Raw genomic sequence first — 12,079 nt, 5'->3', positions numbered from 1 at the left:
GTCGTAGGCGATAATTCTATAGATAGCGGAATGTCATGGAGATCGAATCAGGTCTGCAAAGTCGTGGCCAGATAAGAACGGGTTAAATCAGACACTCGCGGGTGTAGGAAAGTGAAAGGTGGCGGTGGATGCAGGTCGGCAACCCCGCAGGCGGATAGGAATACGTGCGGCCCAAGGTTTCTGCGTGCCGTGGGCTGCCAGTACGACTGTCGAGAGCAGAGAGAACTGCAGGAGAATTGAAAATTCAGGGAGATGTAGGAATGAGCAGCGGAGGGTAAAGCCGCGCAGCATGAGAAGGAAAGAGTTGGGAGACACCAAAATAGATATCAGGCGACGGGACGCGAAAGGGGCGAGGCAACATTGGTGGTGGAGGCCAAGCACTGCAATGCTGTGGCATCACAGGCCAGCAAGCCAGGAAGCCTTGCTTAGGGCGGTGCTATCGCCGGGCGAGCTGGGTATGGGCTGGGCTGGGCTGGGCTGGGCTGGGCTGGGCTGGGGCTGGGGCTGTGCTGATACAGTCTACGGAGGGGAGTGATGGCTTGTACCGTGGTACCCATACAGCGGGTAGTACAGCGCCTGCATGCCGCTGCGCCCGTTGTAGCAGGTACCCGGGGAGCCAGGAAGGTGACGCTGGCTAGACCCTGGCGGCCGCACTGGCAGCGGCGTGGTTGGTCGAGCGTCGACACACAACGATGACCACACTGTGTGGGCCTGTCGCAATCGACGCTCAATTGCGGCGCTGTGGCACAGAACACAGTGTCCACGCAACAGTTCCATCACTGTCAAGAGTTCCAATAGTTGCCCAATATCTGCAAGCCGGGGTAAATCGTCCCTAGCCAGGCAGCCAGGACCCTTATGACGCCGAGTGGCAAATTGGCTCTCGTCTTAGACACTGCATGGAGATGTGATGACGGTCGATTATTGGTGACTGACCATACATACATCACCCAGTGGGTATTTCAGAGGTGCCAGTGTCGGAATGTCTTGGGCTTGGAACCAAAGGAGGCTTGGCTGTGGGCAATCAGAGAAGCTTACCCTACAGAGCAATGTACATTCGTCAATGCAACTGTAAGCAAAAGATTCGAAGCAGGCTGGCAAGGAAAACATTCATGGTTAGCATTAATATCCTTGGAGAATGCCACTTATTGCAGTTAATTCCACAGGCGCAGCTGACGTACACTCCAATAACTTATGACCCAGGTCAGAGCCACTTGTAAAGTAGCATCGTCCCGTACACAACAGCTCTACAGGTCAAAAGTCCAAATTTCCCAACGTGAATAAAGAGCGAAAAAGGGTCAAAACACAGGCTTCTGAGTTGATGCCATCATCATCGTTTTCACATAACAAGACTCACAATGTCACTATACTGGTCAACTACGGGTCAAATCTACCCATGGTGCCTATATCACAATCAGCCGAACCGTCATCTATGCTATTTTCATGTGGGCTAAGCCATTATCTAAAGAGACACCTGGCTCGAAATACAAAATCTCATTCTACTAGATAGACTTGACATCTGCCAACGTAGTCAAAGCTCGCGTGCTTGCAAGTCGACCACAGTGTAAGTGGACAACTGGTGCCTGATGTATCAGGCACCAACCCTGTCGCTGGCCTGTAGCTTGAATATGGCCACATTTTCCGATCACACTGCCAGTTTTATTGTGTGTATCGGCAAAGGCTGGTCTCTGCTGGATCAATTTTTTTTGGCGAATCTGCCATTGCCGTTTTCAAACTTCCTTAGAGTAGCGGACTACTCTTACAATCATTTTTTCTAGCTGTTGCCGCTCTGTTCCATTATCGTTACCTACACTCCTGTCCACAACTCCTAACCCGCCAACCCCACTATCAGGGGAGCCTCCACGCCGCCTTTCCACGTTGACAACTTACCTCTACAACGCCGCGAGCAGCGGACAGATACCGTCAATATGAAGCTCGACGTCAAGGTACGCCCATCACTCGCGATGAAGCATTCGATACACACTTGCTGCTGTGGCCTTGGCCGGCCCAAGCTCGACCCTCCCTCGAGGCGCAATCTGGCCTTCTCCCCTTCGCAACCTCGACCCCCAAGCTTTGGAATCTTCGGGATTGACACTGACGGTGATGCCTCCATAGCGCCAGCTCTACACCCGCAGCGATCGCGTCAAGGGCATCGATTTTCACCCTCATGAACCCTGGGTGCTCACGACCCTATACAATGGTACAGTAACACAGGCCATGTCCACTCACGACATTCTACTGACCTGCCCTAGGCAACGTCAATATCACTTCCTACGAAACGCAACAGGTCGTCAAGACCTTTGAGATGACAGATGTTCCTGTTCGTGCCGGTAGATTTATCGCTCGCAAGAACTGGATCGTCTGCGGCTCCGATGACTTCCAGCTTCGTGTCTACAACTATAACACGTCCGAGAAGATCACCTCCTTCGAGGCCCACCCCGACTATATCAGAGCCATTGTTGTTCACCCGACGCAGCCATTCGTTCTCACTGCCTCCGATGACATGACTATCAAGCTGTGGGACTGGGAAAAGGGCTGGAAGTGCGTGCGCGTCTTCGAAGGCCACAGCCACTACATTCTGTCGTTGGCCATCAACCCCAAAGACACCAACACGTTCGCCTCGGCCTGTCTGGACAGAACTGTAAAGATTTGGAACCTCGGTTCACCCCACGCCAACTTCACTCTCGAAGCGCATGAGACCAAGGGTGTCAACCACGTCGACTACTACCCCCACTCCGACAAGCCTTACCTTCTCACCACTTCCGATGACCGAACAATCAAGATCTGGGACTACACGACCAAGTCTCTCATTGCGACACTTGAGGGCCATACGCACAATGTATCCTTCGCCGTCTACCACCCTGAGCTGCCTGTCATTGTCTCGGGTTCGGAAGATGGGACCCTGCGCGTCTGGCATGCCAACACGTATCGTTTCGAGACGTCGCTCAACTATAGCATGGAGCGTGCCTGGTGTGTCTCTTCACAAAAAGGACAGCAATGCATTGCTGCCGGTTTCGACGACGGTGTAGTGGTTGTCAAGCTCGGCCGTGAGGAACCGGCCGTGTCCATGGATCCTTCCGGCAAGCTCATCTGGGCCAAGCACAACGAGGTTGTGTCCTCCATCATCAAAGGAGGCAAGTACAAAGCGGCATGCGAGCGATTGACTCCTCTTGTTAACATGTAGCTAGATCCCGAAATCAAGGATAGTGACCCCGTTTCGCTGCCGACCAAGGATCTCGGAACTTGCGAAGTCTACCCTCAGACTCTAATCCATTCGCCCAATGGACGTTTTGTTGCCGTGTGCGGCGATGGCGAATACATTATTTATACCGCCCTGGCTTGGCGTAACAAGGCGTTCGGTTCTGCGCTGGACTTTGTCTGGGCTTCCAAGGAAAACAGCAACGACTTTGCCATTCGCGAGACGCCGACGACTGTCAAGATCTACAAGAACTTTGCCGAAAAGTCTGGTGGCATTGATGTCGGGTTCCAGGCCGACGGCCTTACTGGTGGTATTCTGCTTGGCGTTACTGGACAAGGTGGCATCTCGTTCTTTGACTGGGCCACTGGCGGCCTCGTTCGCAGAATCGAGGTTGAGCCCAAGCATGTTTACTGGTCAGAGAGCGGCGAGCTTGTTGCCATTGCTTGCGAGGATACCTTTTATGTCCTACGCTTCTCCCGAGAGAACTACGTCGAGGCCGTCCAAGCTGGAGAAGTTGACGATGACGGTGTGGAGGCCGCTTTTGAGGTTATTACCGACATTAGTGAGACGTGAGTATCATTTCCCCTACTGACACGGCAATATCTGACGGCGAATAGCGTGCGCACTGGTGAATGGGTCGGCGACTGCTTCATCTACACCAATAGTACCAACCGCCTAAACTACCTGGTCGGCGACCAGACTTACACTGTTTCACACTTCGACAAGGCCATGTACGTCTTGGGTTATATCCAAAGAGACTCGAGAATCTACCTTGCCGACAAGGATGTCAACGTTACCTCGTTTGGGCTGTCGCTTCCCGTACTGGAGTACCAGACTCTTGTTCTGCGCGAGGATATGGAGACTGCGGCTGAGCTGCTGCCCACCATTCCCAACGACCAGCTCAACAAGATTGCCCGATTCCTCGAGGGACAGGGCCACAAGGAACTCGCCCTGGAGGTCGCCACTGACCCCGAACACAAGTTTGATCTTGCTCTCGGCCTGAACCAGCTTGACATTGCCCTGCAACTTGCCCGGGCCGCTGATGTTGAGCACAAGTGGAAAACTGTCGGAGATGCAGCTCTTGCCGCGTGGGATGTTGCTCTAGCTGCCGAGTGCTTCACACATGCCAAGGACATTGGATCTCTATTACTCGTCCACTCGTCCACCGGTGACCGCGACGGTCTGACCAAGCTGGCCGCGCAAGCGGAGGAGAGAGCCGCCAACAATGTTGCGTTTTCATGCTATTGGCTGCTGGGAGATGTACAAAAGTGCCAGAGTATTCTAACCAAGACGGAGCGATATGCCGAGTCGGTACTCTTTGCCCAGACATATAAACCCAGTCTGACTGTGAATGCCGTCTCCGCGTGGAAGGAAAGTTTAGAAAAGTCAAAGAAGACTCGTGTAGCTAAGCTCATCGGCCTTCCAGGCGAAGATGATGACCTGTTCCCCGAATGGGACGCTTGGCTGAAGCTAGAGGCTGATGGTGGTTCTGCAAGTGACGTTGCGCCGGCAGCGGTGAACGGACATGAGGGGGTGGAAGAGGCTGAGGTTGAGGCCGAGGCTGAGGAGGAAGACGAGTAGGATCATGATATAGATGCTTGATTTTTGTGTTAGAAAAAGCAAGAGGGTATATGCTTGGGAGTACAACAAAAAAAAGGAAATGTGACTACAAGTATGAAAGGGGCGCGGGCTGACGATCATGCAAGTTGGGTGTTACCGGCAGACAGTTTAGAAAAGGACTATAGCTTCTGACCACCAGTAGCTTAATGGCATTACGGTTTACGTGTAATCGTTTGTGTGTGTATGTGGACGTGGGCGGCTGTTTGGGAGAGTCTGGCAAGTGCTCGATATGTGAGGCGGAGGAAGCCTCGCAGGCAGCAAGTTATTGGGCCAGCCAACCACTGCGCGCCCAGGCATCCCGTGGAGACATGCACGAATAAGTGACGTCGTTTGACGCGCTAACAATGAGTGATGAGACGAGGGAAAAAGAAAAGGCACCGCCTCTTTATCGGTCACCATGATAGCGCAGCCTGGAGCTGTGCTCCTCAGACCGACAGGTTGGGGGCTCTTTTTTTTTTTTTTTCTACAGCGCAGCCCCGCCAGAAATACGACCCCGTGGAGAAAGAAGGGTCTCTTTGGTACCGAGTTACGGGAGCACTTGTGAGACATGACGAGCCTTCTACTTTCTTTCCACCTTTCATAGTATTGCCGCGTCTCTTCTTTTTCATTTTTTGCAGACGTATTGTTCTTGGTCTTGTGTTCCTTTTTTCTCTCAAGGGACCCTAGCAGCAACCTTGTCCGCTTCTACCACATCACTTCCGCGCGCGCAGGAAACTCTCCAAACCCCGCGCCGCCAATACATGCCCACGTCGTCCAGCCTCGCTTGCAGGCCGGTAACATCAACTACTTACGTAGGTACCTACCTACCTACCTACCTATAATATCTGCCATGGAGCTGCTCGATCCTGCCACCGGCAAGGCGCTGCCGCCCGACGCCATCCAGCGCGTCCTCTTCATCGCCAACAAGGTGCACGTGTACAACATCCCGCCCATGGCGTCGATGCGCGGCCACAACGCCGCCTCGTGGACCGCAGACCCCTCGCGCGAGATCTTTGCCGCCCGTCTCCGCGTCGTCGAGACCTCGTACGAGTCCGCCTCGCCTTTGCCTTCATCGACAGGCCAGCAGCCGCAGCCGCAGCAGCCGCAGTCGCAGCAGCAACTGCTCAAGGTTGACGCCGTCCTCGAGGACCCGGCCACCGGGCAGCTCTTCGCCGCCGCGCCGTACGCGGACCCGGCCGCCGTCGAGCCCGCCGTCGACAGCTCCCGCTTCTTCGCGCTGACGGTCCGCGACGAGGCCGGCCGCAAGGCCGTCCTGGGCGTCGGCTTCGAGGAGCGCCCCGAGGCGTTTGACTTTGCCGTCGCGCTGCAGGAGGCGCGCAAGGCCCTGGGCTGGGAGGCGGACGGGCAGCAACGGAACGCCGGCGGTAGCAGGACCGAGGACAAGTCAACAACAGCAGCGGAGGCGGCGGCTGCTCCGCCGAGAGACTACAGTCTCAAGGAGGGAGAGACCATCACGGTCAATCTTGGCGGAAAATTTGGCCGCAGGAGACAGCAGCAGCAGCAGCAGCAGCAAGAACAAGAGGAGGAGGGGCCGTCGGGCGCGAGCTTACAGTCTTTTGCCCTGGCGCCGCCCCCTTCGTCGAGCAGACCGGAAGGAAGCAGCAGTTCGGGAGGAGCCATACATGGCGGTGGCGGCGGCGGCGGCGGCGCTGGTGGCTTCGCGCTGCCGCCGCCGCCGAGCGCCCAAGATGTCAAGTCGAAGCGGAGGTCGCTCATGGCAATGGGGTTCGATGATGGCCAATTTGGGGAATTTGCCTAAGATGGCACGTCTTCTTCTTTTTTTTCCCTTTGGGCCCGATGGGGCAACGACACGCATGCAGTGTATATAATCCAGACATTTTATAGAAGCAACACTACACAGTCCTCAGAAACGAGGGGAGGCTACGCCTCACACGATGGCATGATTTGCATAGTCTTTGGTTTGGGATAACGAATACAAAGAAAAAGGTTTCACATTATACACTATTGCTACACTGTTCAAAACGATTCATAACGTCATGCTCATTCATACGTCTGGCCACGTAAACTGCATCACAGGAAGGCTGAACCTATTGAGACGGATCTTGGAGGGCGTCTCGCCATCCGTCTCGTCATGGTCACTTTCACTGCCCTCGTCGGCCTCTTCTGGAGTCTCGCACTGCACGTAACTGTACTCTAGGGTTCCAATTTCCGGTTCTCCTTTGCAGCTCTCACAGCGACCTGCTCCCTCATCTTCCCCAGCCTGTTCCTGCCGCGAGGCGGGGGCCTGGACCGCCTCATCCGCCTCCTCCGGCACAGTCTCGAGGTACTCTGGGGGTGGGCACTGCGGCGCCACGTGCTGATCATGGTAGGGCGGGATTCCGGCGTACGTATCTACCGGTTCGACGGTATAAACAGGAGGAACGGGCGCGGCCGAGCTCGAAGCGCTGTAGTCTGACAGGGTGAAGCTCGGACAGGGTGTCGACTGTGCGACGCTGCACTCTTCGTCTGCCGACTCGGTTGGGATCACGTCGCGGATCATGCATACCGGGATCGCTCGCACTCGTTCCCAGGCGTCTCTGCTGCTCTGCTCAATGTATACCTCGCCCATTCGGCTGAGGATTGCCGATTGCTGCCCTGATACTTCGTCAAGCTTGCGCCGGAGGAGGCTCTGGAGCTTGCGAAGCCGCCGTCGGATCTTGCCCTTGGCCCCGCGATTCAGCTGCACCTGCGCCGCCGAGTACTCTGTGATGATGCCATCGATACGCTGCGCCCTCTCGTGCAGGAGCTTGGACAGGTAGGCCTGCTCGGTGTAGATGTCTTCATACGGGCGAGGGGCGAGTATACCATGTACCCGGGACGATCCGCGGCATGGATTCTCGGGCATTGGGAGCTTCTTGATTTCATGTTTTGGTGATTCCGTTAATGCTCGAATCGAAGTCATTGCGAACGATCTTCGGCGGCGCCTGCTTCTGGTTGCTGACTGCGATGCTGGACTCTTGTTGATATGGTGCAAGGCTGTCTATCTCGATGTAAGACTTGGGGACGCTTGGGGGAGAATCTCTCGTCTCTGAGAACAGAAGATATACTTATAGAGAGAATGAGAAGCACAAAGCAGAGAATACAAAGAAGATCTCGAAACAATAGCACATAGGACGACGTACACAAGTTGCGGTTGACATTGTTCCACAATCCTCTTGGCGGGTGCCAGTTACTTAGTATGTGAAGACGGCTGACATGCATAGATCCCACTCTGTGGTATGGGCGCTAACCGACCAACTTTCTTTCTAGCCCGCTGCTTCACAACTCGACGAACCGACGGCCCTCCGCCGTTTTTTCCGGGATTGTTTGCGTGGGCGTTTCGACGGGCGCTGTGGCAGACGAAGCGAGGAGAATTGTCTTGATGGAGCAGCCGAAGCCCCACCACCACCACCTACCTTACTGAGTAGCTAGCGAGTGAACTAGTTGACGAGCGACGGCTGGGTGGTGGCTTCTATGGGTCATCGCTGGTAGGCATTCTGTTGTGATACGGGAGCTGGATTGATCAACGGCTTTGAGAAGCGTTTGGGTCGTAGCTCAGTCTTCCAAGCGGCCCGATGTCATGTCGAGCAAGGCGCCTGCGTACCAATAGAGCTTTGACGGATCGGCATCGGATACACGCCTCGGTCTGAAGTTCTTCGACTGAGACAAGTTCGAGAATCTGACAAACACCTCTAGATGGCAAATCCGTCGTGCTTGGGGGGCTCATTGAAGCGCCACAACCCCGCCGCCTCAGCGGCCTCGCGTACAGAAGTTACCTCACTTTCATTGACCGGTCTATTGATGTCACCGTACCTCACCTCGCCAATGCCAGCCTTGCCACGCCGCGTCTTGCCAACGTGGGCCCGTGGCGAGTACTGCTCCATGATGTTGACAAAGCAGTCTTTGGACACCTCGGACGCCAGGTACCTCATGATTTCCACGCCCTCGCGCTCCCGACCCGGCATCACCAAGTGACGAATCAGGAGGCCCTGTTTTGCGATGCCGTCTCCAGTGAAACATAGGTCTCCTACCTGTGCGTGCATGGCCTTGACGCTCTCCTTGGCTGTTGCCGCATAGTCGTCCGACTTGAGCAGGCGTTTGGACGTGGCGGGCTCCCACACTTTGAAATCCGCCAAATAGATATCCACCAGCCCGTCCATCAGCTCGAGGGACGCTAGCGAATCGAAGCTTGACGTGTTGTACACAATGGGGACGTTGAGCCCCAGTTCGCGTGCATGAAGGATGCTGAGGGCCACCTGCGGGACCACATGCTCGGGAGTGACAATGTTGATGTTGTGCACGTTACCAACAGTCTGGAGCTTCAGGTACCAATCACCCAGCTCTTCCGGTGTCAGATCCATACCGTTACGCTGATGCGAAATGTCGTGATTCTGGCAGAACACACAACGGAGATTGCAGCCGCTCATGAAGACGGCACCGCTTCCGTTGTGCCCCTGTATACACGTCTCTGTGTCTCCGAAGCAGAATTGTGAGTTCTGTGTTACCAGAAGGAAGAGGGCAAGGGACAAAGAGAGAACCCACCTTCTCCGTAATGAGGAGCTATGACATTGACCTTGGCCTTGTCTCCGATGAGACACATACCCGTGGTCTGGTAGCGGTTGACGCCACACAGGCGGGGGCAGAGGTTGCAATTCCGCAGGTGGGCGTACGCTTTCGATCGCTTTAGTGCGGCCTCACGGGTTCCCAGCATCTGGTAGCGAGGCACGTAGTCGTCAAGCAGAAATGGCGGTGCCAGACGGAGATGTCTTGCTTGTCTCCGGATCCCTGACGACGGCGGCCTGGGGAGTGCCGTCGTCAACCGGCAGGGGCGCTCGATTCGGATCATGCCGGCGCGTTTGTCATCGGAGCGATTGCTAAAAGTCTCGCGTCGTGAGGAGAGGAGCGGGAAGAATGCTACTTGCGGTGGGTGTGCGCAGTGATTGATGATGGTGGTGGCAAGAACCAGAGCCGGACCAACCAACGACGGCCCAATGAGGCTCTCCACACCTCCGAAAAATGCTGGCTAGGCCACGCTAATGCCAGCCGCGCAAACATTGATGTGGTGATGCATTTACTTTGCTAATGATTTATTAACCACAATATCCGTCACCCCGCGGTATTTTGAGCGATTTCAATGCTTGTGCCACTTGCTTTTTGACGAGAATATGTGGCGTAATACACTGGTGTCTTCACTTGGACTTGGGTGCCATCTCTAATCATGTCGTATGGCTAATCATCCTAGGGAAATGATGCTAGTTATTGTAGAATTCGCTTGACCTGCGGAAGTAGCATACTGTCATTAATTTCGAGCCTCATCAAACTCATATTAGATATGTGCGCCAGCACATGACTCTATCGCAGTGCCTGGACCGGCTCATTTGTGACTACTTGCAAGGGACTGTGTCGAGGACGGAAAACATGTGCTCTAGCTTCCTAATTATAGAAGATTCTCGTGGACCAATCGGCTTCCATACCACGTTCAGTCTAGCACGCGGAACATGCGTTGCGCACGACCAAATCGTGTTGGAGACTTTTCTACAGCTTTTCCACAATTCCCGGTCCTCTCTCCCGCTCACTCTATTTTTTCATCGACAACAGATTCGAAAACCATTATATCATGTTTCATACAAAATACATTTTATATCAAGGATGGGGTTGAAATCAACCTGTCATTGCTCGAGCTGCTGGTTGCCTTTGAAAAAGTCTTCCTCTGCTACAGCAAACATTGTGAACTCACTGACTAGGGGTTCCTTGGCGGACGTGATCTGGAGCCTTGCCGGCACCTTCTACGGTGGGTGAGTAGGTGCTCGGACATGAACAAATCCAACTCATTTACATGCAAAAAAGTATCCCGCAGCATCTTCGTGTTTGTTCGACGGGGCAGGGCAGGACACATGTTAAGGCGCTGGTTGCCGCCAGAAACTCCGTATATTAGTTGTTGCTCGCCACGTGCAATCTGTACGAATCATCTTGCCAAGCCAAGAAGGTAATTCGACCTGGGCCGTTTACGGACAACTAAACTGCGATTGAGGCTCATCATTGGCTGAACGCGGCCATTCGTACCTGAACTTTAAATCACCGCAACATGAAACTGGCACCACACGAGCTTGGTGCTCGGCCCTGCTCTTATCGTCGGGGCCACTACGACCTGATTAATCCCAGAGGCGGCTCAAGCGTTACCTGACAAGTCCGAGTGTAAATATCGTGTATTCAGCGTGACATTTAATAATCGTTGCAATCATTGCGGTACTGGGCGAAATACATAAGTCAAAACCTGGTCCCAAGTTTTCGTCTTCTCTCACTGTCCCCGAATAAACCAGCCGCCGATCAATCTGTGATACGCATTACCCTCATTTTAATACCAAATCCATCTTGCTTTAAAAAAAAATCCATTCTTTTCCTCTTTGCATTCAATATGAGAGCCACCGCCGCCATCGCAGCTTTCTTCGCCGTCTCGGGAGTCTCGGCCGTCCCCGTCGGCACCTCTGTCGACACGTCCGGGGTGGGCGCCCGCGGCATCTTTGGCGACGGCGGTAAATACCTCGGCGGCGAGATTCAAAACATCGCCAACGGTGCCGGCAACATGGTGGAGCACGGCGGCGAGATGCTCTCCAACACGATCGGTCAGGCCGGCCAAGGTGTCGACAAGGCTGTCAGCGACGTGCAGGGCATGGCGCAACAGGCCGGGCAGGACGTGGAACATGCTGCGCAGCAGGCTGCGAACGCGGTCCAGGGCATGGCACAACAGGTCGGCAACGACGTCCAGGGCATGGCGCAAGAGGTCGGCAAGGACGTCAAGGGCGCGGCAGACGCGGCCGGCCATCTGGCTAAGGGTGCTGGCAGCTTGATGGACGGCATTGGAAAGGGTCTGGCCAACTGCGCCAGCGGCGAGAACCCTGCCTGCAACAAATAAGCAGAACACAACATCTGTTTTTTTCATTCTGTCTACTACTTAATTCATATCAATTATATCCTACTGTCAGAGGTAATGAGACGGGATACCGAAGTTGACGGGGCAGCGTTTATATAGACTGAGCCACGTGGGAAGAACATGTACTCCAGTCGACGTCAGAGAACCATTATACGTGATACTCGAAAGGCATCAACTTCCGATAGTCATGTTACAATCTGTACAATTTACAATTATTATGTACTCAATGCAGCCCCTCCCCTCGCTTCCCCAGTCTCTCCGAGGCCATCGCATTGTAAACCGAGAGATTGAAATGGGCACTTCGAAAATCGTCTTGAAATCCATCTCGAGGGAAAATCAAGCTAGTTTGATAC

General features: G+C 54.4%; 5 protein-coding genes across 5 annotated transcripts; 3 read left to right on the top strand and 2 right to left on the bottom strand.

Annotated features, from left to right (window-relative positions):
• Positions 1-1,925: 1,925 nt before the first annotated feature.
• On the top strand, positions 1,926-4,777 carry V2A60_009283 (coatomer subunit beta'; the record flags this gene model as incomplete). Its single annotated transcript, XM_083260550.1, has 5 exons — positions 1,926-1,943; positions 2,113-2,197; positions 2,250-3,131; positions 3,186-3,765; positions 3,814-4,777. The coding sequence occupies 5 exons, from the start codon at positions 1,926-1,928 to the stop codon at positions 4,775-4,777; spliced, it is 2,529 nt and encodes an 842-aa protein (XP_083116676.1).
• An 868-nt stretch (positions 4,778-5,645) lies between these two features.
• V2A60_009282 (adaptin-ear-binding coat-associated family protein) lies at positions 5,646-6,575 on the top strand (the record flags this gene model as incomplete). Its single annotated transcript, XM_083260549.1, has 1 exon — positions 5,646-6,575. The coding sequence occupies one exon, from the start codon at positions 5,646-5,648 to the stop codon at positions 6,573-6,575; it is 930 nt and encodes a 309-aa protein (XP_083116675.1).
• Positions 6,576-6,821: 246 nt separating this feature from the next.
• On the bottom strand, positions 6,822-7,718 carry V2A60_009281 (uncharacterized protein; the record flags this gene model as incomplete). Its single annotated transcript, XM_083260548.1, has 1 exon — positions 6,822-7,718. One exon carries the CDS (start codon positions 7,716-7,718, stop codon positions 6,822-6,824), a length of 897 nt encoding a protein of 298 aa, XP_083116674.1.
• Positions 7,719-8,487: 769 nt separating this feature from the next.
• Positions 8,488-9,641, bottom strand: V2A60_009280 (uncharacterized protein; the record flags this gene model as incomplete). The annotated part of the gene is made up of 2 exons (XM_083260547.1): positions 8,488-9,263; positions 9,338-9,641. The coding sequence occupies 2 exons, from the start codon at positions 9,639-9,641 to the stop codon at positions 8,488-8,490; spliced, it is 1,080 nt and encodes a 359-aa protein (XP_083116673.1).
• Positions 9,642-11,210: 1,569 nt separating this feature from the next.
• Positions 11,211-11,708, top strand: V2A60_009279 (uncharacterized protein; the record flags this gene model as incomplete). The annotated part of the gene is made up of 1 exon (XM_083260546.1): positions 11,211-11,708. One exon carries the CDS (start codon positions 11,211-11,213, stop codon positions 11,706-11,708), a length of 498 nt encoding a protein of 165 aa, XP_083116672.1.
• Positions 11,709-12,079: the final 371 nt, after the last annotated feature.

This window comes from Cordyceps javanica, chromosome 6, assembly GCF_051103115.1.
Source record: "Cordyceps javanica chromosome 6, complete sequence".
Taxonomy (NCBI): domain Eukaryota; kingdom Fungi; phylum Ascomycota; class Sordariomycetes; order Hypocreales; family Cordycipitaceae; genus Cordyceps; species Cordyceps javanica.
This window is presented reverse-complemented; position numbering and strand designations above follow the sequence as displayed.